The sequence below is a fragment of the Simochromis diagramma genome, unplaced genomic scaffold (genome assembly GCF_900408965.1).
Source record: "Simochromis diagramma unplaced genomic scaffold, fSimDia1.1 OVJJ01000456.1, whole genome shotgun sequence".
Taxonomy (NCBI): Eukaryota; Metazoa; Chordata; class Actinopteri; order Cichliformes; family Cichlidae; genus Simochromis; species Simochromis diagramma.
In genome coordinates, this window is record NW_024387186.1 from 965310 (window position 1) to 989362 (window position 24053).

The 24053-nt window shown below is 48.0% G+C and overlaps 2 protein-coding genes across 8 annotated transcripts in view; both read right to left on the reverse strand.

Annotated features, from left to right (window-relative positions):
- The window catches only part of mapkbp1 (mitogen-activated protein kinase binding protein 1), a 40082-nt gene extending 30280 nt beyond the window's left edge, over window positions 1-9802 (reverse strand). For 4 of the 5 annotated variants that reach the window (XM_040049784.1, XM_040049783.1, XM_040049782.1 and 1 more), the window contains exons 1-2: window positions 9452-9802; window positions 2819-2910 (exon numbers count right to left, since the gene is read on the reverse strand). In XM_040049784.1, the coding sequence (XP_039905718.1) occupies window positions 2819-2910; window positions 9452-9565 (206 nt within the window). In that variant the 5' untranslated portion in view covers window positions 9566-9802. Of the gene's footprint in view, window positions 1-2430; window positions 2911-9451 lie in introns of all 5 variants that reach the window. The other variant, XM_040049786.1, reaches the window with a different exon arrangement.
- Window positions 9803-10631: 829 nt separating this feature from the next.
- The window catches only part of mgaa (MAX dimerization protein MGA a), a 31996-nt gene continuing 18574 nt past the window's right edge, over window positions 10632-24053 (reverse strand). For all 3 annotated transcript variants that reach the window (XM_040049780.1, XM_040049781.1, XM_040049779.1), the window contains exons 13-26: window positions 23609-23911; window positions 22403-22736; window positions 22021-22308; window positions 21283-21941; window positions 21059-21181; window positions 20871-20982; window positions 20049-20155; window positions 19553-19638; window positions 19237-19339; window positions 18932-19043; window positions 18450-18809; window positions 13098-13247; window positions 12909-13016; window positions 10632-12354 (exon numbers count right to left, since the gene is read on the reverse strand). In XM_040049780.1, the coding sequence (XP_039905714.1) occupies window positions 11699-12354; window positions 12909-13016; window positions 13098-13247; window positions 18450-18809; window positions 18932-19043; window positions 19237-19339; window positions 19553-19638; window positions 20049-20155; window positions 20871-20982; window positions 21059-21181; window positions 21283-21941; window positions 22021-22308; window positions 22403-22736; window positions 23609-23911 (3501 nt within the window). In that variant the 3' untranslated portion in view covers window positions 10632-11698. The remainder of the gene's footprint in view (window positions 12355-12908; window positions 13017-13097; window positions 13248-18449; window positions 18810-18931; window positions 19044-19236; window positions 19340-19552; window positions 19639-20048; window positions 20156-20870; window positions 20983-21058; window positions 21182-21282; window positions 21942-22020; window positions 22309-22402; window positions 22737-23608; window positions 23912-24053) is intronic.

A 24053-nucleotide genomic window follows, 5' to 3' on the forward strand; every position in this document is an offset into this window, starting at 1 on the left:
CATTCTGCAGTAACACAGTGCAAACTGCAGTAACGCAGTACATTCTGCAGTAACGCAGTAATTTCTGCAGTAACAGTACAAGCTGCAGTAACGCAGTACAATCTGCAGTAACGCAGTACATTCTGCAGTAACGCAGTACAAGCTGCAGTAACGCAGTAACACAGTACATTCTGCAGTAACACAGTACAAGCTGCAGTAACGCAGTACAAGCTGCAGTAACACAGTACAAGCTGCAGTAACACAGTACAAGCTGCAGTAACAGTACATTCTGCAGTAACACAGTACTGTGGATGCAGAGAATCAGACTGCGTGTTCTTTTTCTGTAGTGCCGCCGGCCTTCATGCACTCCCTCACATTAACCCATATTCACGCCGCCGCTGCACTGACCCACTTCCTGTCACTGTGTTTAAACGGCGCTTCGTCAGCCGTGACCTGAAAGCGCAGCTCCACACAAACGGACCAATCAGCAGCCCCTCCTCCCGTGCCTGCGGCTGATTGCACAGCATAAAATCCTGGAAACTGGACGCCTTCCCAGGCCCCCCGGTGACATTCCCATCATTCCTCTGGACTCCGACTCACAGAGCACCGTGACCTCTGACCTGTGATTGTTCTCATAAAGGAAGTTTTTCTGGGTTCTTTTGTGACTAAAATGCATCTCTGTTTTGTTTCACACTTTTCCTGACGGCGTCGCCGCTGCTCAGCTCCACCCACTTGTACAGGCTCATCGCCGTCCGCCGAGGCCTTCTGATCGTGGTTTCAGACATACGTCTAAATCCTAAAATGAGTTAGTGTGCATGTCATCGGCTAAGTCACAGATTGAGATGAGACTTCCCACTATCCAATCACACGCTGAGACTGTTGTTTCTGGGATAGGCTCCACCCCCCTGAGAAAGATCTGGATGAACACGTTAACCTTACTGCAGTTTACTGAGTGCAGATAAACATGTGAGCTCGTTTCAGTGTGAACGCTGTGTCTGCTTCTAAGATCTGCCATCTATAACAACAAGCAATAATGATGATGATGATGATGATAAAAGTGTTTTCAGAGCTCTCCCCTCACACTGACCGCCTCCTTTAGTCTGTTCGTGTCTCAGCAGCTGTTAAACGTGTATTAATGACCTCACTGGGCTAGTGGATCGTTTCACCTGAGGATCGTCTGGATCATCTCAAACTGACTGTTTCTTCTGTGTGTCTGCTCACGCCGTGGTAACGACTCAGAGCCTAGCTGATGCTGCAGCATCAGGCCTCTTCCTGTTATCACACACTTCCTGTGCAGTGGATCGTCCTCGGGGCGCAGGTTAAGTATGCCCACCCCAAGAATTTGGCTATCGGGCAAATGTTGGAGTCGAGGATGCTATCCTCCACCTGTTTCACCTCGATAAGAAAGCAGCACAGTCAGGATCCTCCTCCTGGACCCTGCCCGGTGACCCGGACTGGCAGCTGCCTCACAGAGACCAGGACATCCAGTCTGGGCGGCAGCACTGCTGCACCGCAGGGCAGTACATCCAAACAGGAGTCCGGGCTGGAGAAGCTGGACTCATGCTGCTGAACATCATGGACGATGTCAGATATTTACGTTCTAGAATCGATTCTCTTATTGAAATATCAGCATTTTAGTAATTTGGGGTGGATTTGAATTTAATCGTTAACAGGAACACAGCAGAAAGTAACTTATTTATTGTGAAAAATACTTCTTCTTCCACCTGTCACAGTGATATGCAACATAAGGCTGCATAGATGCGCCACGGCTCACCTGAGCTGACTGACATTTGATAATATGTGATCGTAAGCAGCCGAGGTGGTTTGTGGCACATGTGGCAGGAAAAGTAAATCATGACACAGAACATGAAGAGTTTATGACAGGTGCTGCTGGGCGGAGTCCTGTGGAGCTGCAGGCAGGTACTAAATGTGGAGCTGTTGGTGGCGTGCAGCACTGTTGATGAATTTTGGAAAATGACTCCGGTCTAGGCTTCAGTGTTTGCGCCTGTGTTTAAATGACGGGAATTCCTGCATCCTTAATCTTCGTGAATAAATATGTTTATGAAATAAAATCGTGCTACAAAAATGAGCTGAAGGAGTTTAGCTTGGAGTGATATCTGTCCCCGAGACTCAGCCACTGTAGGCTTCCTGAGTAAGACAGATAGATAATAACATCCATCTTCTTCCGTTTATCCGGGGCCAGGAGGCGGAGGCAGCACCATCCGTCACTCGTAAATGTGACTCCTGCACCTGGAGCAGGAACAACGGAAACGACGTGCATCTGCTTTTCTCAGCTGTCGTATTATTTTCAGTCACATTTGTTTTTGATGGCTGACTGAATATTTTCAAATGTAGATTTTTACATCATGTTTGATAAACGTTCATAAATACGCAATAAGAATAAGCAGTGTGATGCTTGTATTTATTATGAAGGAGTCATTTGAAACACACCAGTAACACCAGCTGGAGGAACAGCCTAACAGCCTGATCAGGCTGGCTCCTCCTCCTCAGGAGCAGGAGCCTCTTCCTTTGTACCCCGAGACAGCCAACTGTACAACTCGGAGAGACGTGGAGAAGAGGGGTGGAGGATGGACGACATCAACCCGGTAAAAAAAACACACGTGAACAGTTTTCCTGAGGGGACCTCTCCGAGGGCTTAAAGCGCTATTCTATTCTTTTCTATTGTATATGACCTCATCTTCGTCAAGTCAGCAATCGCCATGACTACCATCATCATATCATTTCATCATCATCAGCTGTGACAGAAAAAAAAACAAATTTGGCATAACTAAAGTCACCGTTTTCCCATTTTTCCCATCAGCCCTCAGTGCTCTCTCACCCTGCTGGATACGCCACCAGTCCACTCCGGGGGTCACAGGCCAGCGCTCGGTTCCCCGGTGCTGTGATTCCCAGAACCTTCTCCAAGGTCACCTGAAGGGCAAAGGCCAGAACGTGACAGGTTAACTCCTGCGAATGTGTTCGTGTTGATCTTTCTTTCACAGGAGTGACAGCGCCGCGAGCGGCAGGCCCCACCTGCTGATTTAAACACTACAGCTCACATGATGCTTTGGGACACACACAAAGCTGTTTCTGTTCACAACAAAAGCAGCACTGCTCTGCAGAGAGCCTTCAGTGATCAGATTATTGATCAGATCACTGATCACTGACAGAATGAAATTAGGCAGGTCAGAGGTCAGAGAGGAGCGCCAGCGTCAACGCACAGAGACCGAGTCTCTCTCTCTCTCACACACACACACTTACTTCTGCCTCCATGCTGCCAGAAAATGTCCTGCTGCTCAGTCTGACTGCTGAGCGGCCAGATGCTAAACTAACAGCACAGAGAGAGAGTGAGAGTGTGTGTGTGTGTGTGTGTCCTCCTCACATGACTCCCCTCCCCCTGCACCAAACTCTATTCATGATTTCACAGTTTTTGGCCCTCTCAGCTCAGCACAAACGCTTTCCTCCAAACCGTCCAATCAGATTAAAGGAAACCACGAGGATGAATCATCAGGCGAGTCTGCAGGACGCCGCTCGCCAGGCAAGTAGCAAGTGATTTTCTTTGCCTCTGAATGGCGATTCAGGAGAAACTACTCAGGAACAGTGAGACGCTGCGTCAGTCGTCTGAGACGTGACGAGCTTGCCGACAGGAAAGGCTCGCATCCGAGTGGCTCAAAGGTGCCACGGTCTTTCGGTTTGAGCTCATATTGTTTTAATGTGTAATTTCAGTTTATCTACAACTGCTCCTCACTCCTGCCTGTGCTCAGAAACTTTTAGTCTTCCATTAAACACCATCGATGTGCATGTATCCATCCAGTAAACTTTACTGCTGACACTAATAAGCCTCTGAAAGGGCCGCTGAGCTCAGCCTGGACACCACTGCATTAACACGACATGATTCTTGGTGGCGCTGTCACTTGGTGTTCGCTCGCTCTGCGGTAGAGTATCACTTCCTGTTCCTGCTCAAACACAGTGGTGTTTCTGAGTAGCTTATTTGCTTAGCAATTTAATTAACAACTTTTAAATACATTCTTTTTTCATAGTATAATCTTCACGTGCTTCATCCGAAGCACACTTTCTGTGTACTCACTACCTAATTTATAGCCAAAGTATTCACTCACTGTCTCTGTACTGTTTCGCTAGCTTAAGCTTAGCTTAGCTCGTAGCCGACTCGTTAGCACCATGGCTACTTCACCTGTCCTTCCTGCACTTTCTTGCTCATTGTGTCAGATGTTTAGTTACTCCTCGGCCTCCTTTAGCAGTAATGATATCTGTAACAAATGTAGCATATTTGCAGCTCTGGAGGCCAGGATTACTGAATTGGAGACTCGGCTTCGCACCCTTCATTCACCCATAGCTAGCCAGGCCCCTGTAGCTGGTGCAGCCGAAGATAGCGTAGGCCCCGCTAGCTGTTCCTCGGCAGACCCCAAGCAGCTGGGGAAAGAGGGCGGCTGGGTCACGGTGAGGAGGAAGCATAGTCCTAAACAGAAGCCCCAGGTACACCACCAACCCGTTCATGTGTCTAACCATTTTTCCCCACTCGGCGACACACCCGCCGGGGGTCAAACTCTCGTAATTGGTGATTCTGTTCTCAGACATGTGAAACTAGAGACACCGGCAACCATAGTCAATTGTCTTCCAGGGGCCAGAGCAGGCGACATTGAAGGAAATTTAAAACTGCTGGCTAAGGGTAAACGTAAATTCAGTAAGATCATAATTCACGTCGGCAGTAATGACACCCGGTTACGCCAATCGGAGGTCACTAAAATCAATATTGAATCGGTGTGCAACTTTGCCAAAACAATGTCGGACTCTGTAGTTTTCTCTGGTCCCCTCCCCAATCAGACCAGGAGTGACATGTTTAGCCGCATGTTCTCCTTAAATTGCTGTCTGTCTGAGTGGTGTCCCAGAAATGATGTGGGCTTCATAGATAATTGGCAAACCTTCTGGAGGAAACCTGGTCTTGTTAGGAGAGACGGCATCCATCCCACTTTGGATGGAGCAGCTCTCATTTCTAGAAATATGGACAAATTTATTAAACCCCCCAAAATATGACTATCCAGAGTTGGGACCAGGAAGCAGAGTTGCAGTCTTACACGCCTCTCTGCAGCTTCTCTCCTCCTGCTAACCCCCAAAAACCCATCTCCATAGAGACTGTGTCAGCTCCCAAACAGACAAAAAACAAACTAAAAACCAGCAACAAACAACTTAAACATAAACAATTACAAAGAAAGAACAATAAAGTATCCACATCCGAACCAAAGAGTAAAACAGTGAAATGTGGATTATTAAATATTAGGTCTCTCTCCTCCAAGTCTCTGTTAGTACATGACTTAATAATTGATCAACAAATTGATTTACTCTGCCTTACAGAAACTTGGTTGCAGCAGGATGATTATGTTAGTTTAAATGAATCAACACCCCCGAGTCATTCTAACTACCAGAAATCTCGAAGCACAGGCCGAGGGGGCGGTGTGGCAGCAATTTTTCACACCAGCCTATTACTTAATGAAAGACCAAGACAGACTTTTAATTCATTTGAAAGCTTGATGCTTAGCCTTGTCCACCCCAGCTGTAAAACTCAGAAACCAGTCTTACTTGTTATCATCTATCGTCCACCTGGGCCTTACACAGAGTTTCTGTCTGATTTCTCAGACTTTATATCTAATTTAGTTCTGAGCTCAGATAAAATAATTATTGTGGGTGATTTTAACATCCATGTAGATGCTAAAAATGACAGCCTCAACATGGCATTTAATCTGTTATTAGACTCAATTGGTTTCACTCAAAATGTAAAAGAACCCACCCACCACTTTAATCACACTCTAGATCTTGTGTTAACATATGGCATAGAAACTGAACATTTAACAGTGTTTCCTGAAAACCCTCTCCTGTCTGATCATTTCCTGATAACATTTACATTTACAATAATTGATTACACAGCGGTGGAGAGTAGACTTTATCACAGTAGATGTCTTTCTGAAAGCTAAGTTTAAGAATATAATCCACCCACTGTTATCATCTTCAATGCCCTGTACCAACATAGAGCAGAGCAGCTATCTGAACGCTACCCCAACAGAGGTCGATTATCTTGTTAATAATTTCACCTCCTCACTACGTACAACTCTGGATACTGTAGCTCCTGTGAAAACTAAGGCCTCAAATCAGAAGTACCTGACTCCGTGGTATAATTCTCAAACACGTACCCTAAAGCAGATGACTCGTAATCTGGAGAGGAAATGGCGTGTCACAAATCTAGAGGATCATCATTTAGCCTGGAGAAATAGTTTGCTGCTTTATAAGAAAGCCCTCCGCAAAGCCAGAACATCTTACTATTCATCACTGATTGAAGAAAATAAGAACAACCCCAGGTTTCTCTTCAGCACTGTAGCCAGGCTGACAAAAAGTCAGAGCTCTTTTGAGCCAACAATCCCTTTAACGTTAACTAGTAATGACTTCATGAACTTCTTCACAAATAAAATTTTTATCATTAGAGAAAAAATTACCAATAATCATCCCACAGATGTAATATTATCTACAGCTACTCTTAGTACCATTGATGTTAAGTTAGACTCTTTTTCTCTAATTGATCTTTCTGAGTTAACTTCAATAATTACTTCCTCCAAACCATCAACGTGTCTTTTAGACCCCATTCCTACAAAACTGCTCAAAGAAGTCCTGCCATTAATTAATCCTTCGATCTTAAATATGATCAACCTATCTCTAATGATCGGCTATGTACCACAGGCCTTCAAGCTGGCTGTAGTTAAACCTTTACTTAAAAAGCATCTCTAGACCCAGCAGTCTTAGCTAATTATAGGCCAATCTCCAACTTTCCTTTCATATCAAAAATCCTTGAAAGAGTAGTTGTCAAACAGCTAACAGATCATCTGCAGAGGAATGGTTTATTTGAAGAGTTTCAGTCAGGTTTCAGAGCTCATCACAGCACAGAAACAGCTTTAGTGAAGGTTACAAATGATCTTCTTATGGCCTCTGACAGTGGACTCATCTCTGTGCTTGTCCTGCTAGACCTTAGTGCAGCGTTCGATACTGTCGACCATAATATCCTATTAGAGCGATTAGAACATGCTGTAGGTATTACAGGTACTGCACTGCAGTGGTTTGTATCATATCTATCTAATAGACTCCAATTTGTTCATGTAAATGGAGAGTCCTCTTCACACACTGAAGTTAATTATGGAGTTCCACAGGGTTCAGTGCTAGGACCAATTCTGTTTACATTATACATGCTTCCCTTAGGCAGTATCATTAGAAGACATAGCATACATTTTCACTGCTATGCAGATGACACCCAGCTCTATCTGTCCATGAAGCCAGATAACACACACCAATTAGTTAAACTGCAGGAATGTCTTAAAGACATAAAGACCTGGATGGCCGCTAACTTTCTGCTTCTTAATTCAGATAAAACTGAGGTTATTGTACTCGGCCCTGAAAAGCCTAGAAATATGGTATCTAACCAGATTCTTACTCTGGATGGCATTACCTTGGCCTCCAGTAACGCTGTGAGGAACCTTGGAGTCATTTTTGACCAGGACATGTCCTTCAATGCACATATTAAACAAATATGTAAGACTGCGTTCTTCCATTTGCGCAACATCTCTAAAATTAGAAATATCCTGTCTCAGAGTGACGCTGAAAAACTAGTTCATGCATTTATTACTTCCAGGCTGGACTACTGTAATTCATTATTATCAGGATGTCCAAAAAACTCACTGAAAAGCCTTCAGCTAATCCAAAATGCTGCAGCAAGAGTACTGACAGGGACTAGAAAGAGAGAGCATATTTCTCCTGTTTTGGCTTCCCTTCATTGGCTTCCTGTTAAATCCAGAATTGAATTCAAAATCCTGCTCCTCACATACAAGGTCTTAAATAATCAGGCCCCATCTCATCTTAATGACCTTGTAGTACCATATCACCCTATTAGAGCACTTCGCTCTCGCTCTGCAGGCCTACTTGTTGTTCCTAGAGTATTTAAAAGTAGAATGGGAGGGAGAGCCTTCAGTTTTCAGGCCCCTCTTCTGTGGAACCAGCTTCCAGTTTGGATTTGGGAGACAGACACTATCTCTACTTTTAAGATTAGGCTTAAAACTTTCCTTTTTCCTAGGGCATATAGTTAGGGCTGGACCAGGTGACCCTGAATCCTCCCTTAGTTATGCTGCAATAGACATAGGCTGCCGGGGGATTCCCATGATGCATTGAGTTTTTCCTTTCCAGTCACCTTTCTCGCTCACTATGTATTAACAGACCTCTCTGCATTGAATCATATCTGTTATTAACCTCCGTCTCTCTTCCACAGCATGTCTTTTATCCTGTCTTCCTTCTCTCACCCCAACCGGTCGCAGCAGATGGCCCCGCCCCTCCCTGAGCCTGGTTCTGCCGGAGGTTTCTTCCTGTTAAAAGGGAGTTTTTCCTTCCCACTGTTGCCAAAGTGCTTGCTCATAGGGGGTCATATGATTGTTGGGTTTTTCTCTGTATCTATGAAGCGCCTTGAGGCGACTTATGTTGTGATTTGGCGCTATATAAATAAAATTGAATTGAATTGAATTCTAATGTGAAGCCCAAACTGGGCTGCAATGTCCCCATAACAAAGATCATCTCCAAGGAGCACAAACAGCCTCACTGCTGAGTCTCTGCTCTCCATTTCAATGGGGACAAATGGCAAAGTCCCCACAATGCAATTGTGTGAACAAGTATGCGTTCCCACAACATGACCAGAACAGGTGGGGCGTGTCCCGGTAAATCAGCAGGCACACAAAGGATTGTGGGAAGTGAAGCTGCTAACAGATGAAGGGGCCCCGCAGGCGATAGACCAGCTGGACGGGACAGACAGGTTCTCACAATGCGAGCGTCCGTGTCCGTCGAGTCCAGGACCTTCTCTGAGACGAGACGTGCGGAGGTTATCCAGGTTCAAAGACCAGCTGAGATCTGCAAACTGAGACTGGTTTTACTGGCTTTAAAATACAGCAGCGCAAAAGTCTACAGCACAAATCTTGTGATTCAGGATGGTTTGGTGCACAAAAATGCTTTCAGACAGCAAGGACCATATTTACAAAGGAGGAGGAGGAGGAGGCACTTTGAACCAAAGACGGCTCCATACAGTGAGAACAAAGTGAGGACATCTGCAAAAACAGAGAGCCTGTTTAGCACAGTGTTTGGCATCTGAGAACAAAATGAGGACCAGTCAAAGGTCTTTATGAGGACCATCAGAGGAAAGGTCATCAGGGAGGGTCCTTATTTTCCACACAGACCAGTTCAGGTGTGTGTTTTGCACCGATAACAGCAATGATGAGAAAATAAAAATGTTGAATTTTAAACAATCAATTTTAAAAATTCAATAAAAACAGATGACAGTAAATGTCAGTTAGAATAAGCTCTATTTATCAGTTAGAAACAATTAAACAATAAAACCACCAGAAACACAATAGGTTCCGTGTGTGTCAGTCGCGCGCACCTTGTCGCTGAGCTCGCGCCTGTGCCGCGCGCCGGTGCCGCTCCGCCGCAGTTTGATGGACGGGGAGCGCAGCAGGCTCCTGATGCGGCTGCGGATCGTTCCGTCCGCGGCCATCGCGCCGTTAGCCGCCGGCTAGCTGCGGCTCTCAGCGGCTGCTCTGCGCCGCCATGCCTTCAGAGCTGGGCCGGACCGGGTGTTCCGTGAGCACGGTCCTGGTTCGGTTCTGCGCTGGTCTGGGCCGCCGTTCCGCATCGTAGTCCTCCGCCGCAGCGAGGAAACGGGACGACCGGGACCGGACTGATCCGAGCGGCGATCCGTTAGTGTCAACGCCGCACGCGACACCCGCACTTCCGGTCAAACCTTTAAAAATAAACCTAGTTCTCTCAAATAATTTAGACCAGGGCTGCCCAATCCCAGTCCTCGAGAGCTACTATCTTGCAGCTTTTAGATGCATCCCTACTCCAACACAGCTGAATCAAATGGTTTGATTACCTCTTCAGCATGCCATCATGTTTGGCAAAGGCCTGATAACAAGCCATTCATTTGATTCGGGTGTGTGGGAACAAGGGTGCATCTAAAAGCTGCAGGACGGTAGCTCTCGAGGACCGGGATTGGGCACCCTTGATTTAGACGCTACAGTCCAATCACAGCTGTTATCATTAGCTCATTTAGCTTGGACATTACTTCAGATTTAACAGAGCAATGCCTCAAAAGCAAGATTTACTGATCACTTACTTTTATTGACATGAAACAAGATTTTTCTTTCGAAAGTTGTTTTTTTCTTTAGATGCGATGCTTTTACTTTGACAGTCATCTTCCCGTGTCGCGTGTCAGAAGTCGGATGACGCGTCTTCACTGTTAGCACAGAGCATAAGCGCCTCTCAGCGGCACCGGACACTAACCGCAGCTTCTTTTTTTCTATATTAGCCATAACTTACCTGTAATGACGCCCTAAAAATCGATGGTGAGCCAAAATAAATCAAACACTTTAAATCAGAAACTCAAAACAACTCATCTGGATAGAAACTTTTTTTTACTGAATATTTATTTTTCCTCGTTTGCTGGATGATGTGTTCAGGTACTCTGAATCAGAAAACTCAGCTTTAACTTGAAAGTTTCAGGTGAGAAACTCATCAAACACACCGGGGAACCTTTTGTTGAATAAAAGTAGGATGCAGACTCAAATATTTAACTTTTATTGGTACCTGTTTTCCTTCCAGCTGTTAGGACAGCTGAGGTAAACATGTAGAAAAAGTCATTAAGAAAAAGAAAAGGTGAGTCCAGGTGAGTACCCTGTGATGACTGCGTTTTTCCTGCAAAACATGAAGAAACTGAAACATTCCACCATGGTGAGACACTGACAGCTTTCACAAAGTTCCTTTAAATAAAAAAATAAAAGCAGGAAACAATAGCTGGACCTTCAGAATAAAGTATGAACGTTTGGAGGCGAGTAGCCCGAATGCGCTCTCTTTGTGACGTGATCGCCACTCTCAGACATGAACTTGCAACCTGTGAAGGCGTCTCTCGGCTCACCTGGCACCGATACAAACAGGAAGACATTTGAACGCAACATCAGAACATTGTGTGGGGACAGCGCTTCTTCTTCCTCAGCACGCCATCAAGTTTCTCTGAATGCAGCCACTGAAAACAGGATGCTACAGTAACTCTTTCAAAGACAGATGTGACAGGTTCAACAGACATTTTTAAAAACTGAAATCCCCACTATCTTGGCTGCGAGGAAGAGGGGCGGGTCTGACCATGAAACCACTCACTCACTGGATAACACAGTGACTGACGAGTCATTAGCCAATGAGCAATCAACAAAACACCACAGCTGATCCTCCATTTTGAAAGACATGATTGAGATACATGAACTCAGCATGAAGCGTGTACAGAGGTCAGAGCAGCGTCGTGCTGCAGACTTCTATAGGACAGAACTGCAGTGTTGCCCCCTGGTGGCTGTCAGGTAGAACGCAGGTTTAAGGCACTTCCATATTTTTCAGAAGCAGCGTCTGCGTTTATTTCCGGTCAGCGCGTCGGAAAACCAGAACACCGTCGCCCTGTTCCAAACCAATCAATACCTGAATATTGATCCTCAGTAATCCACAAACAATAACTGATTGTTACCATGGAAGCGCCACATTCAGTCTATGCTTTTCTTTTTTTTCCTCCCAATGCGCCGACTCCCATCAGGACCCAACCAGGAAGGTGCAGCTGCTGTGACATCATTATTTCTGCGGTGTGATGTCAGCTGGGGGCGTTTCCTCTTAATCCCAGAGGAACCAACCTCGGCATCGGCCTCCAGGCCACGCCCCTGTGCCCTTGCCCCTCTTCTCCCCCTGCCACTGTGCCCTCTCTTTCCCTGTTGCCTGGGCTTTCCACTTTGGCTCCGCCCACCTTCATCTGCAGCAGAGGGGGCGGGGCCAGCACGCCTCCTTTAGGACTGCCTGGAGTGGTCAACATCGTTTCTGTATTGAGGTTAGGCCCAACCCCATCTGTGTCAGAGTCTGAGTCCAGCTGCAGCATCCAGGGGCTGTGGGTGTGTCCCTCCTCGTCAGCTCCATCCACCGCTGCAGCGTCCTGGTTTTTTTCCACCTGCTGATTAAGGAAGACAAACTCATCGAGGAGCGACGGCAGGCTCTTGTTCTCGCCCCTGCTCTCAGGCTCCGCCTCTCTCTCCTCTGTTTGGCTGTCAGAGCCGCAATACGACCAGGATGCAGGTCTGACCTCACCGAGGGGTGGAGTCTGGTCCTGGTGTATGATTCGATCTGAGGACTTAGATGATGCATCGCAGACCTCTAGAGGAGGAGCCGGAAGACCAGGGAGCAGCTGATGGGTTGGAGGCGGAGCCTGCTGTTGTGTGTTGGTCTGAATGAGTTTCAGCACCCCGCTGAGGCTGGAGCCTGGAAGAGTAAACAGATGATCAGCTGATCGGCCAAACAACCAATCATATGCCGTTACAATAACAACGTTTTTGTATTTCTCGGAGGGTTTTTTGGTTTAATTTGTCCATCTGACAGATGCTAATGAGTCCGACCCGGAAGGAGGAGGAGCTTACCAATGCTGTGTGAATGTGGGTGGAGCTGAGAGAGAGAGAGAAAAAAGTGTGAGCTAGGCGCAAAGGGCAGCGGTTCACGGTAAGCTGTCCTGCTTCCTGTTACGAGATATTCGGAGCGAAGCTTTGCGGACTGTACGCGGCGTCACGGCAAGATCAGAGCTGTTGGACAGGTCGCCGCTATCGTCCTCTTAGCGCCGCTGCTGAGTGATTCAAGGTGAATTTTTCACACTCGTGTTTAAAACCTGCGTGACTGAACTTCTCTTCACGCCGTCTTTCACAGATACGAGCAGGCGGCGCATGCACAACCGCTCATTAGACGCACCTGCTGTATAAATGATATCCAAGAATGTTTGTTTGGCCTCGAGGACAAATAAAACCGAGGCGGAGAGTGTTGGTTACCTGTCAGGTGGGTGACGGCGAGGGGCCTGGCCGGTGGGCAGAGCAGTGGGGTGAGATGGATCTGCTGACTGGTCAGAGTGGGAATGTTTAGGGTGACTGAGGCCAAGCCTAAACACAAAACAGAAACATCTGAGTTTCTAAATAAAAGCACAGCCAACCAGAGAGCGTTCAGGCTCCACGTGTCAGTACCTGGAGACGGCGCCGGCTGCAGCACCATTGAACCCGCTCTCACGGCATTCAGGGTCAGGACTGGTTGCCTGGGTAACGGTGCCCCGACCACAGAGAGAAGATCAGCTGGAACGAGACTCTGAAAGGACGACGGGTCACCTGGAGGATTACCTGGGCGAACAGGTGAAGGAAAACAGGAAGTTTAATCTGAAAACTTAAAAAACAAACTAATTAGTTTTAATCTGCAACGATCTGTCGAGTCTTTGCTTCAATGCTTTGTTGTGACGGTGACCTCATCACTCGGGTCACTCACACAGACTCTCCACTGGGAGCTTTCCTCTTGTCTGCTCCTGCACAGCCGCGTGCAGCACCCATAATTTTGTTGTACATGTACAATGACAATAAAGGATATTCTATTCTATTCTATTGAATAGATCAGCCAACAGCAGCCGCCCTGTTTACATGGAGTCAGCACCCCCGGGTGAGACTCACCTTTTCTTAATGCAGCCGTTCGCAGGACGAATTTATGGTACCGTATTTACCGCACTATAAGGCGTAGGTAAAAGCCTTGAATCTTCACCAAAATCGACAGTGCACCTTATGTATGAGTTTTGGTTTGTGCTTACTGACCTCGAACCGATTTTATGGCTACACGATGCTCAAAAATCTGTCAAAAAAAATAAATAAAAATGTAGTGCCACTTCTCGGAGCATTACGGTTACCGTTGCCAGGAGCCTCGCAGAGTAATACGTACTGTGCTTCAACTCAACATTACAGTGTTGTGTGTGTACGACGACTTCAAAATGGCACCAGCGAAGAGACACGCTTACGAAGCGGATTTTAAACTCCGAGCAATCAGAGTAGAAAATGGAAATAGAGCAGCTGCGAGACGATTCGGCATTAATGAGTCGATGGTGTGCAAGTGGAGGAAGCAAGAAGATGACCTAGAACAAGAGGAGTTTCTGAGGGAACACGGCGCGATGGCCGCAGTTAGAGGACAAAACTGAACAGTGGGTTATTGGACAGAGAACAAATGGTAAATGGTCTGTATTTGTATAGCGCTTTACTTAGTCCCTAAAGACCACAAAGCACTTTACAGTCACACTCACAGCAGGTAGAAGTGTCTCTACAGTCTCTACACACTCAAGGCAACAGCGGTTTGTCTCAATGCGCCTTATAGTGCGGAGAATACAAACCAAGCTCGATTTTTCTGATGTTTCAGATAAACAGATCTGACCAATCACATCACTGCATTTGGCAGCGTGCTTATAGCTCAAATCGCACACTTGTACTGAATATGCAATGAAATCATAAAATAGCGTTTTACATCAGACACGCAGCTGAGCGCTGATGTCGTCCCAGCTCAAACTACCCGCCTGACATCCTGACACGTGTACGAGCGCGGCCGGACAATAAACCGTTCTCCTGACAACGGACGAACCCACAAACTGTTTCTTATTCGTCGCTTCGTGTCAGCAGCTCGTTGTTTTCCAGTCGGTTTGTTGAGGACGAACGCTCAGCGTTTATGTAGGTTACGTTTCAGATCCGTAAAATCTCACGTTGTTTTTTAACGCACCACGTTCGGCGTTTAAACGTGAAACAAGATAAAAACGCTGTTTACTAAATTACGTTACTACCGTATTTTCACGACCATAAGGCGCACTTAAAAGTCTTAGATTTTCTTCAAAAAGTGCGGCGCGCCCTATAGCGCGGTGCGCCCTATGTGTTGTAAGGAGGACGTAGTAGAGAACACCATGAGAACGTTAAAGGGTGAAGTGTGGGCGTTGATCGTATATACCGGGACAATCGCACATACCTGTATAAAAGAACAGGTATGTGCATTATGCAGGACATCGTTGTTTTAACAACCCTGAAAATGGCAAAGAGACACGCTTACGAAGCACAGTTTAAACTGAAGGCCATCAGCTACGCGGAAGAACATGGAAATCGAGCAGCGGCGAGAGAATTTAAGATTAACGAATCGATGGTTCGCAAATGGAGGAAGCTGGAAAACAAGCTCCGGCAGGTCAAGAAAACGCAGCTGAGTTTCCGCGGACATAAGGCGAGGTGGCTCGAGTTGGAGGAAAGACTCGAGCGGTGGATCATCGAGCAAAGAGCGAGCGGGAGAAGCGTTTCGACGGTCACCATTCGGCTAAAAGCAGTTTCACTAGCTGAAGAGATGAACATTGAACATTTCCAAGGAGGTCCGTCTTGGTGCTTTCGTTTTATGAAACGGTGCCATTTTTCCATCCGGACCAGGACTACGGTAGCGCAGCAACTTCCCGCGGATTATAAGGAAAAGCTGGCCATCTTCCGCTCCTACTGCAGCAAACACATCGGCGACAAAAACATCCAGCCCAGCCACATCACAAACATGGACGAGGTCCCGCTCACTTTTGACATCCCGGTGAGTCACACTGTGGAGAAGAAGGGGACCAGCACGGTAGCGATACGCACAACGGGGTATGAAAAGTCTTCTTTTACTGTTGTGCTTGGCTGCCATGCTAATGGACAGAAACTGCCGCCTATGGTGATTTTTAAGCGAAAGACTTTGCCTAAAGAGAAGTTTCCAGCAGAAATCATCATTAAGGCAAATGAAAAGGGCTGGATGGATGAGGAAATGATGAAAGACTGGCTGAGGGAGGTGTATGTAAGGAGACCAGGTGGTTTTTTTCCACGCATCACCATCGCTGTTGATCTGTGACTCTATGCGTGCCCATCTCACAGCCGATGTGAAAAAACTTGTGAAGCAAATGAACTGTGAGCTTGCTGTCATTCCGGGAGGCCTGACAAAGGAACTCCAACCGCTGGACATCGGTGTGAACCGCCCGTTCAAAGTAAGGCTGCGAGCGGCCTGGGAGCGATGGATGACCGGTGGAGACCACAGTTTCACTAAGAGTGGAAGGCAGCGCCGGGCGAGTTACGCCACAATTTGCCAATGGATTGTAGATGCTTGGGCTAACATGTCTGCTGGCACTGTTGTTCGAGCTTTCGCAAAAGCCGGCATCGTTTCCGAGGAGCCGCACGGCACGGAAAGTGACTCTGACGGTGAAGACAGTGAACCTGGCATGTTTGATGGAGATTTAGCGCAGCTGTTCAATTCAGACACAGAGGATGAGGACTTCGATGGGTTTGATTGATGATAAAAATGTGAGTACCAAACTTTGTTTTGCTCCTGCTTTATTTTTAAATACGCACACTTGTATGCTTGTGTGTTGTTGATGATGACGATTATTGGTAATAAAAATGTGAGTACCAAACTCAGTTTTGCTCCTGCTTTATTTTTAAATATGCACACTTGTATGCTTGTGTGTTGTTGATGATGACGATTACCGGCAATAGAAATGTGAGTAAGGTACCGAATTCAGGTTTGCTCCCGCTTTATTTTTAAATACGCATACGGTACTTGTATGTGCGCCTTATGTGTGTGTTAAATACAGTAAGGGCACACATACAGTGGGGCAAAAAAGTATTTAGTCAGCCACCGATTGTGCAAGTTCCCCCACCTAAAATGATGACAGAGGTCAGTAATTTGCACCAGAGGTACACTTCAACTGTGAGAGACAGAATGTGAAAAAAAAAATCCATGAATCCACATGGTAGGATTTGTAAAGAATTTATTCGTAAATCAGGGTGGAAAATAAGTATTTGGTCAATAACAAAAATACAACTCAATACTTTGTAACATAACCTTTGTTGGCAATAACAGAGGTCAAACGTTTACTATAGGTCTTTACCAGGTTTGCACACACAGTAGCTGGTATTTTGGCCCATTCCTCCATGCAGATCTTCTCGAGAGCAGTGATGTTTTGGGGCTGTCGCCGAGCAACACGGACTTTCAACTCCCGCCACAGATTTTCTATGGGGTTGAGGTCTGGAGACTGGCTAGGCCACTCCAGGACTTTCAAATGCTTCTTACGGAGCCACTCCTTTGTTGCCCGGGCGGTGTGTTTTGGATCATTGTCATGTTGGAAGACCCAGCCTCGTTTCATCTTCAAAGTTCTCACTGATGGAAGGAGGTTTTGGCTCAAAATCTCACGATACATGGCCCCATTCATTCTGTCCTTAACACGGATCAGTCGTCCTGTCCCCTTGGCAGAAAAACAGCCCCATAGCATGATGTTTCCACCCCCATGCTTCACAGTAGGTATGGTGTTCTTGGGATGCAACTCAGTATTCTTCTTCCTCCAAACACGACGAGTTGAGTTTATACCAAAAAGTTCTACTTTGGTTTCATCTGACCACATGACATTCTCCCAATCCTCTGCTGTATCATCCATGTGCTCTCTGGCAAACTTCAGACGGGCCTGGACATGCACTGGCTTCATCAGCGGAACACGTCTGGCACTGCGGGATTTGATTCCCTGCCATTGTAGTGTGTTACTGATGGTGACCTTTGTTACTTTGGTCCCAGCTCTCTGCAGGTCATTCACCAGGTCCCCCCGTGTGGTTCTGGGATCTTTGCTCACCGTTCTCATGATCATTTTGACCCCACGGGATGAGATCTTGCGTGGAGCTCCAGATCGAGGGAGATTATCAGTGGTCTTGTATGTCTTCCATTTTCTGATGATTGCTCCCACAGTTGATTTTTTCACACCAAGCTGCTTGCCTATTGTAGATTCACTCTTCCCAGTCTGGTGCAGGTCTACAATACTTTTCCTGGTGTCCTTCGAAAGCTCTTTGGTCTTGGCCATGGCGGAGTTTGGAGTCTGACTGTTTGAGGCTGTGGACAGGTGTCTTTTACACAGATGATGAGTTCAAACAGGTGCCATTCATACAGGTAACGAGTGGGGGACAGAAAAGCTTCTTACAGAAGACGTTACAGGTCTGTGAGAGCCAGAGATTTTCCTTGTTTGAGGTGACCAAATACTTATTTTCCACCCTAATTTACGAATAAATTCTTTACAAATCCTACCATGTGAATTCATGGATTTTTTTTTCACATTCTGTCTCTCACAGTTGAAGTGTACCTCTGGTGCAAATTACTGACCTCTGTCATCATTTTAAGTGGGGGAACTTGCACAATCGGTGGCTGACTAAATACTTTTTTGCCCCACTGTAACTGAGACTGCGCCTTTTAGCACAGTGCGCCTTATGGTCGTGAAAATACGGTATTTAAAAATATAAAAATAGAAGCTTTTTCCACAAACCAATCACAATGACAGGAGCAACATCAGGTCGGACACAGAAGCCTGCCTCCTGTTACCTGACCTTTGACCTCTGACTGTATCTTACATTATTCATTTTTCACATAAGAAAACATTTCCTTTAAAAACTTAAACCTGAATATTTCACAAACACAATCACAGACATTTGCATTACTCAGTGGAATAATCCATCATTTCATTAGGAGCTCACAGGTCTTGGTCTCACCTTCTGCGGCCTTTGTGATCACAGATGGAGGCGGAGCCTGAGTCTTACTGCGAGACAGGATGTTTGGAATAGTCCTTGAACGCTTCGTGTCCACAGGTGCATTGTGGGCCGATGACACTTGGACAGGTGTAGGAGTGGGTGGGGCAGAAACAGAAGTAGGAGGGGCATCTGTGGACTTCTGTTGGGCTGTTGTTGTCGCGATAATGTTGTCGACCTCGTCACCTGCTCCACACGCATCGCTGCCCGTAGGTGGAGGAGCAGAAGTCCCGCCCCCTGCTGTGACCTGATTGGGTGCTTGCCGCCTCTCCTGCTCCGACGAAAACTGCTGCAGCTTCCTCAGGATCCTCCGCTCGCTCTTACCTGCAGCCAAACACACCAACGGGTTAGAGCTCCGCCTCCAGATGAGCAGGCAGGTCTTCGAGGCCTTGGGGTTCATAGAGCTCTTTGAGTTTTCAGCTTCACACGATGAACCTACGCCTCACCTGTTCTGCTGCAGATGTCCCTGACGTGTCCGTCCCTCTGCTGCGTCAGACTCGTCCTGAGACTCTTCAGGTCCTCCATCTCCGACTGCAGCGCCTCGATCTCGTGTCGAGCCTCGAACACAGAAAAGCACAGAAAAGCACAGAAAACTTCAGGCTCGTCTTCATCAGCGGAGCGTCGACAGCCCCTCCCCTCTGCGTTTAAATCGCAGTGATCAGCGAGAAACTGAAGGAAACCCGGGAGGTTCCTGATCAGAGGAGGAGGAGCTAAGAGCGCCTCTGATGATTTACAGGTGTTTCCTGGTTACCTCCTCCAGCAGTAGCTCCTGAGGAGAGTCTGAGCTGCTCGTGGCCGATCTGAGAGCCGCGAGGAGGGCAGAGCCGGCACGAGGAGCTGTCACCTCCTTCAGCCTGAAAACATGAAGAGACACTTTAAACACGGGCCCACTAACCTACAGTTCCTTTGACCTCCACCAGGTGAGCAGTTACAACTTCCACCACCGTGGGGCAGCGTCCTCACAGTGGTTGTTGTTTCATATTTGGTTTTAGCCCTGCCCCCTTTTTCTCTGCTGTAGTTCTTTTTGGAGTCAGGTGACCCCCGGAGAGCCGAGGGAAGGTTCTTACTCTGAGCTCCTCCTCTTCCTCGCCAGCCAACTGTTCGCTCCCACCGTCTCCATGGCAACGCCCCAACCTTCATCATCTTGCTCCACCTGGCACAAACACAGACGCCTTGGGTGAGGCACGGCCGGATGGGCTTCAATAATCAAAGCTCTTTGTAAGCACAGTCTGACAGTTAATCCCACCTGACGCTTGTTTTTGAAATCTTCATTCGTTTCCTCATCTTCATTTTAAATCTCATCAAACTCTTTGAACTTTATTCTGAACTTCTCTTTACCTGATCAGGGTCACATTTAATCCCAGGGTTTTTAATCCTAGTCTCACTTCCTGCTACTTCTTGCTTTTTCATATAAATTAAGTTCGCTTCTCTCACTCTCCTCATCTCCGTTTTCCCATAAATTATTCCCTGTAAAGCTGTGCTTTTATTTTGAAACAATAAACACTTAGGGAGCTTCCTGTGGTCAGAGTGAGTTAAAGATGAATTTCCATGATGGTTTCTTACATCGCTGTCCGTGACAACCACTCGTTCTTCATCTGATGAGATAACTGTCGGCTCATCCAAAAGTTCTGGCGCCGCCGCCATCACTGCTGCTGTTGGTTTGATCGGATCTAAATAAGAAGCAGACACACGAGTCAGAGACGCGTCCTCAAACAGGAAGTCATCGCATGCCTGTCTCGCAGTTTCTCAGTAGAGTTTAAAAAACACGCGCTGGAGGCGACGTCCGCCTGCTCGCTGTCAGAAACGCTCCGGGACGATCAGAGAACCGAACGACTACTCGCCAGAGTACAGAGCAGCTTTACAGTTCACCAAGCCACAGATTCATCGCGGCCATCATCACCGTCGGCATCATCACAGCATTGTTGCGTCAGCTTCCTGACTGTGTCAGAGGCGTCCTGTAGCGCCGCCCTGAGGACCCGTCTGACACCTGAATAAATAAACACTTTGATAACACACGCGTTAACCGCAGTTTTATTGATCGTGTGGATTTTACAGGTAAGAGAGCGCACACTGTCAGCATCACATCCTTCGTCAGTCATTAGGTGATGCCCCCAGCTACTTCCAAGTCCAGCAGCTGTCAGCTGACCTCTGGCGCACATTGCTGATGGGGCGTACTAAACTATTCATTCATTATCGGGACGCAGTGGTTGATTAATCTTCACATGATTGGCTGTAGAGCACGTCCTGGTCACGCCCCCTAAGCTCTATAATTCCTGCGTGAACATGACATCGCTTTCTGTCTCGTCTCCTGCTCGGTGCTGACGTTCCCAATAACCAGGCCACTGTCAGGGTCACATGACCCACCTGAGTCTTTCTGCCTCTCACCTGCTGACGGCGCGACGCTCCACAGGTACTCATCCCGCCTCCTCCTCAGCCTCCTCTTCTTCCTCTTCAGCTGTGACTCCTTCCTCCTCAGCTCCTGGATCACCTCCACCGCCTGCAAGCAGACAGCACCACTCGTTACCCTCCAACCCACCTATCCACCGACCAATCAGGAGTGTTCATTTACTGACCGTCTTCAGCGTCGAGACCTTTGACGTCTTCTCCCCCGACTGTCCCACCGTCCTCCTCAGACGCTCCAACAGCTCACGCAGCCGCACCCGACGCAGCCGCTCCAACGCCGTGTGAAGGAGGCGCTGCAGCACACACACACACAGACACACACGCAGACACATGTGTGAGCAGGAAGTGTGTGAGTTCTTCTTCATGTGTGTGTATTTCCTTTTCGCCTTCCTACCGTGTTGTTGGCGAGCGGCGCCCTCTCGTCGTCGCTCTCTGACTCTCTGAAGTCTGACGAGTTTTCTGTCTCACTGCTTGACGTCACCTCTAACGACTGTGTCTCCGTGGTAACATGTGGCTTCTCATCCACGCAGATGATGTCCAGCTCCACCGGGTCCTGAGCCGCCTCAGGTTCAGGACCTGGCGGTGGCGCGGGCATGACCTTCGACCCTAACGAAAGCGGGGATGTGGGATTGCCCTCTGAGGGTATCTGGATGGTGGGCGAGATTTGAGGTGGTGTACATTTGAAGATCAGCCCCCCTGCTCCCGTGGCGACCACAGATGCCGTTGGGGCTTCAACACCCTTCTCGGCGCCATGAGGCATGGGGGCTTTGAGCGACAGGAGCTTCACTGGGGTCATGGGGGGGTTGGAGGGGTGTGTCTGCAGCAGGGTGAAGGAGCCTGGCACCGTTAGCACCTTGGTCGGGGTCTTGGGCGGGGCTTTGGCACAAGTGACAATGATGGGGTCCAGGCTGGAGTCGGCAGGGAGAATCTTAAAGGTACAGGTGCCCTTCTGAGACAGGAAGCCAGAGCTCAGGGACGGCGTGGAGGGCAGAGGCGGAGCCTGGGGTCTAACTGCGTGGGCCACAGGGGAGAGGAGCGAGGAGGAGGAAGGACCTGCAGGGACAGAATCACAATCAAGATTTTAGTTTAACCTCAGATACGCCCCGCCCATCCCCAAGGTCTGCAGACTCACCTGTCTGTGCAGGCGAAGTGGGCGTGACCGCCCTCAGCTGGCTGACGGGGACCAGCTTGACCAGTTTCCCATCGGGTCGGCGGTAAAACTGGACGCCGGAAACCATCTGGACCGGCTTCAGGAGCATCCTCTGAGACCCGGGGGAGGGGCCCGGAGGACGAGGGGCCACGACAGGAACCGTCCCAGGAGAAGGCGGGACCTTAATCAGCACTACCTGAGGGGCTTTAGGGGTCACTGTGCCTGGAGATGGATTAACAGGTGGCGCTGGCGAGCTGCTGGACAGAGACTCTGAGCACAGACGGATTCATCAATACTTTTATTGATTGATTGAAACAGAGATTATTTATCGATCAAAGGCAGACTATCACACGGAAACGCTCACCTGTGATGGAGGTCAGGAGGGTGAGCGGTGGGACCGCTCTGGGTGGGGTCACAGAAGAGGAAGCAGTGGTGGTGACAGTGGGAGAGGCTGTAGTGGCCGCTGCGCTTGTGGTGGTCACAGCGAGGTCAGAGACCACAGAGGAAGCTGAGGAGACGGCAAGAGGCGTCGGCCCCGACCTCCGAGCAGAGGTGGAGGAGGGGGGTCGCAGAGATGGCTGCTGCTGACGGGATGAGCTCACCCGTCCCGTCAGGTAGGCCGCCAGCCGGTTGGCCGGGTGGAGCGCCCCCATCCTCCCCAGCTGGATCTTAGCCAGCGGGTAGAGCTTCCCGTTCACCTGCAGGACAACACGGAGGGAGAGTCAGGTGAGTGGCGAGCGGCAGGTTAATCGTGATGCTGGTGACGCTTCGCCCAGGTCACAGGTCAGCAAACACAGATATAAATTAAGGGTGACATCGTGACGAGCGTGTGAAGAAGCTCAGCTCATTCTTTTTTCCCCACCTGTCCCGTTTGGCTCTTTTGCATCAGAATTTTTGTCTAAAGGCGAATAAAGATGCCCAACAGATTTACTTTACCAGATGGACCATCCCAGCTTTGCCGTAATGGTCTATTTGATTCACCTTTTATTGTTTATTTTATTTATTTTCACTTGCTAAATATGGGACAGACTTGACTGGGGAAAAGAAAAAAAAAAACAGCGGGGCAGAGGGACGGGGATAAAGGGCAAAAAACAAAAACAAACAAAACAAACACAAAATACATCTATGAATCACCTGGATCACCTGTTGAGAAAGAGAAAAGAGAAAACAAGTAGAAGAAAACGAGAGTAATACAATAAACAACATCACGATGATCTATGTGAATACAACAGTAAATATTAAACATTATTGTGCAGCACGTAAGATCGACAGCGCACAGTGTGCTTTGAGGTAGGAGCCAAAAAGGGTGTAGTTTGTGTGTGTGAGCACCCGTGTGTACACCTGTGAGCATGGACGCGCTTGTTTTTAAAAGGTTCCTTCATGTAATGATCTGCTAGAGGGCATGGGGGAGCCACAGCCCCGTCCTCCAGGGCATGAAGCAGGTATGGAGGAGAACAAGACTCCAGACATCCAGAGGCCCCCAGAACACAAGAGACCAAGGAAGACCAGCCGCCACTATCCCAGAAAGAGCTGAGGAGAGTCCCAAATGAGGGGCTCAGCTCAATCTTACCTTGATTGGCTGGTCCGTTCCTCCCGGCGCTTTCCTATTGGCTGAGAGGAAGCCGGCAGGCGAGATTCCCGTCAGGAAAGGCAGAGCCATGTTGACCTTCGCCTCTGACGTCACTTCCTGTCCACTGCTCTCTGTCCAATCGTCCACCTGTTGATCCGTGAAGCCATCCTCCTCTGTGATATCACCTTCCTCCACCTCCCTCTGCCAGTCCTCCACAGGCTCCGCCTCCTGCATTCTGTGCTCCTTCTTCATGTTACGTTCCTTCAGAGGCTCCACCTTCCTGCCCACCCGTGCTGCATCCACCTGAAAGACATGAGGTGTAATCAACCATCACACGTCAGGCGAGTTTATCACTGTGACACACGCGTAACCATGGTTACAGGCGTTGCGGTCATTTTCTGGATGACAGGAAATGGTGACCACATAAACTAAAGCTCATTTGTTT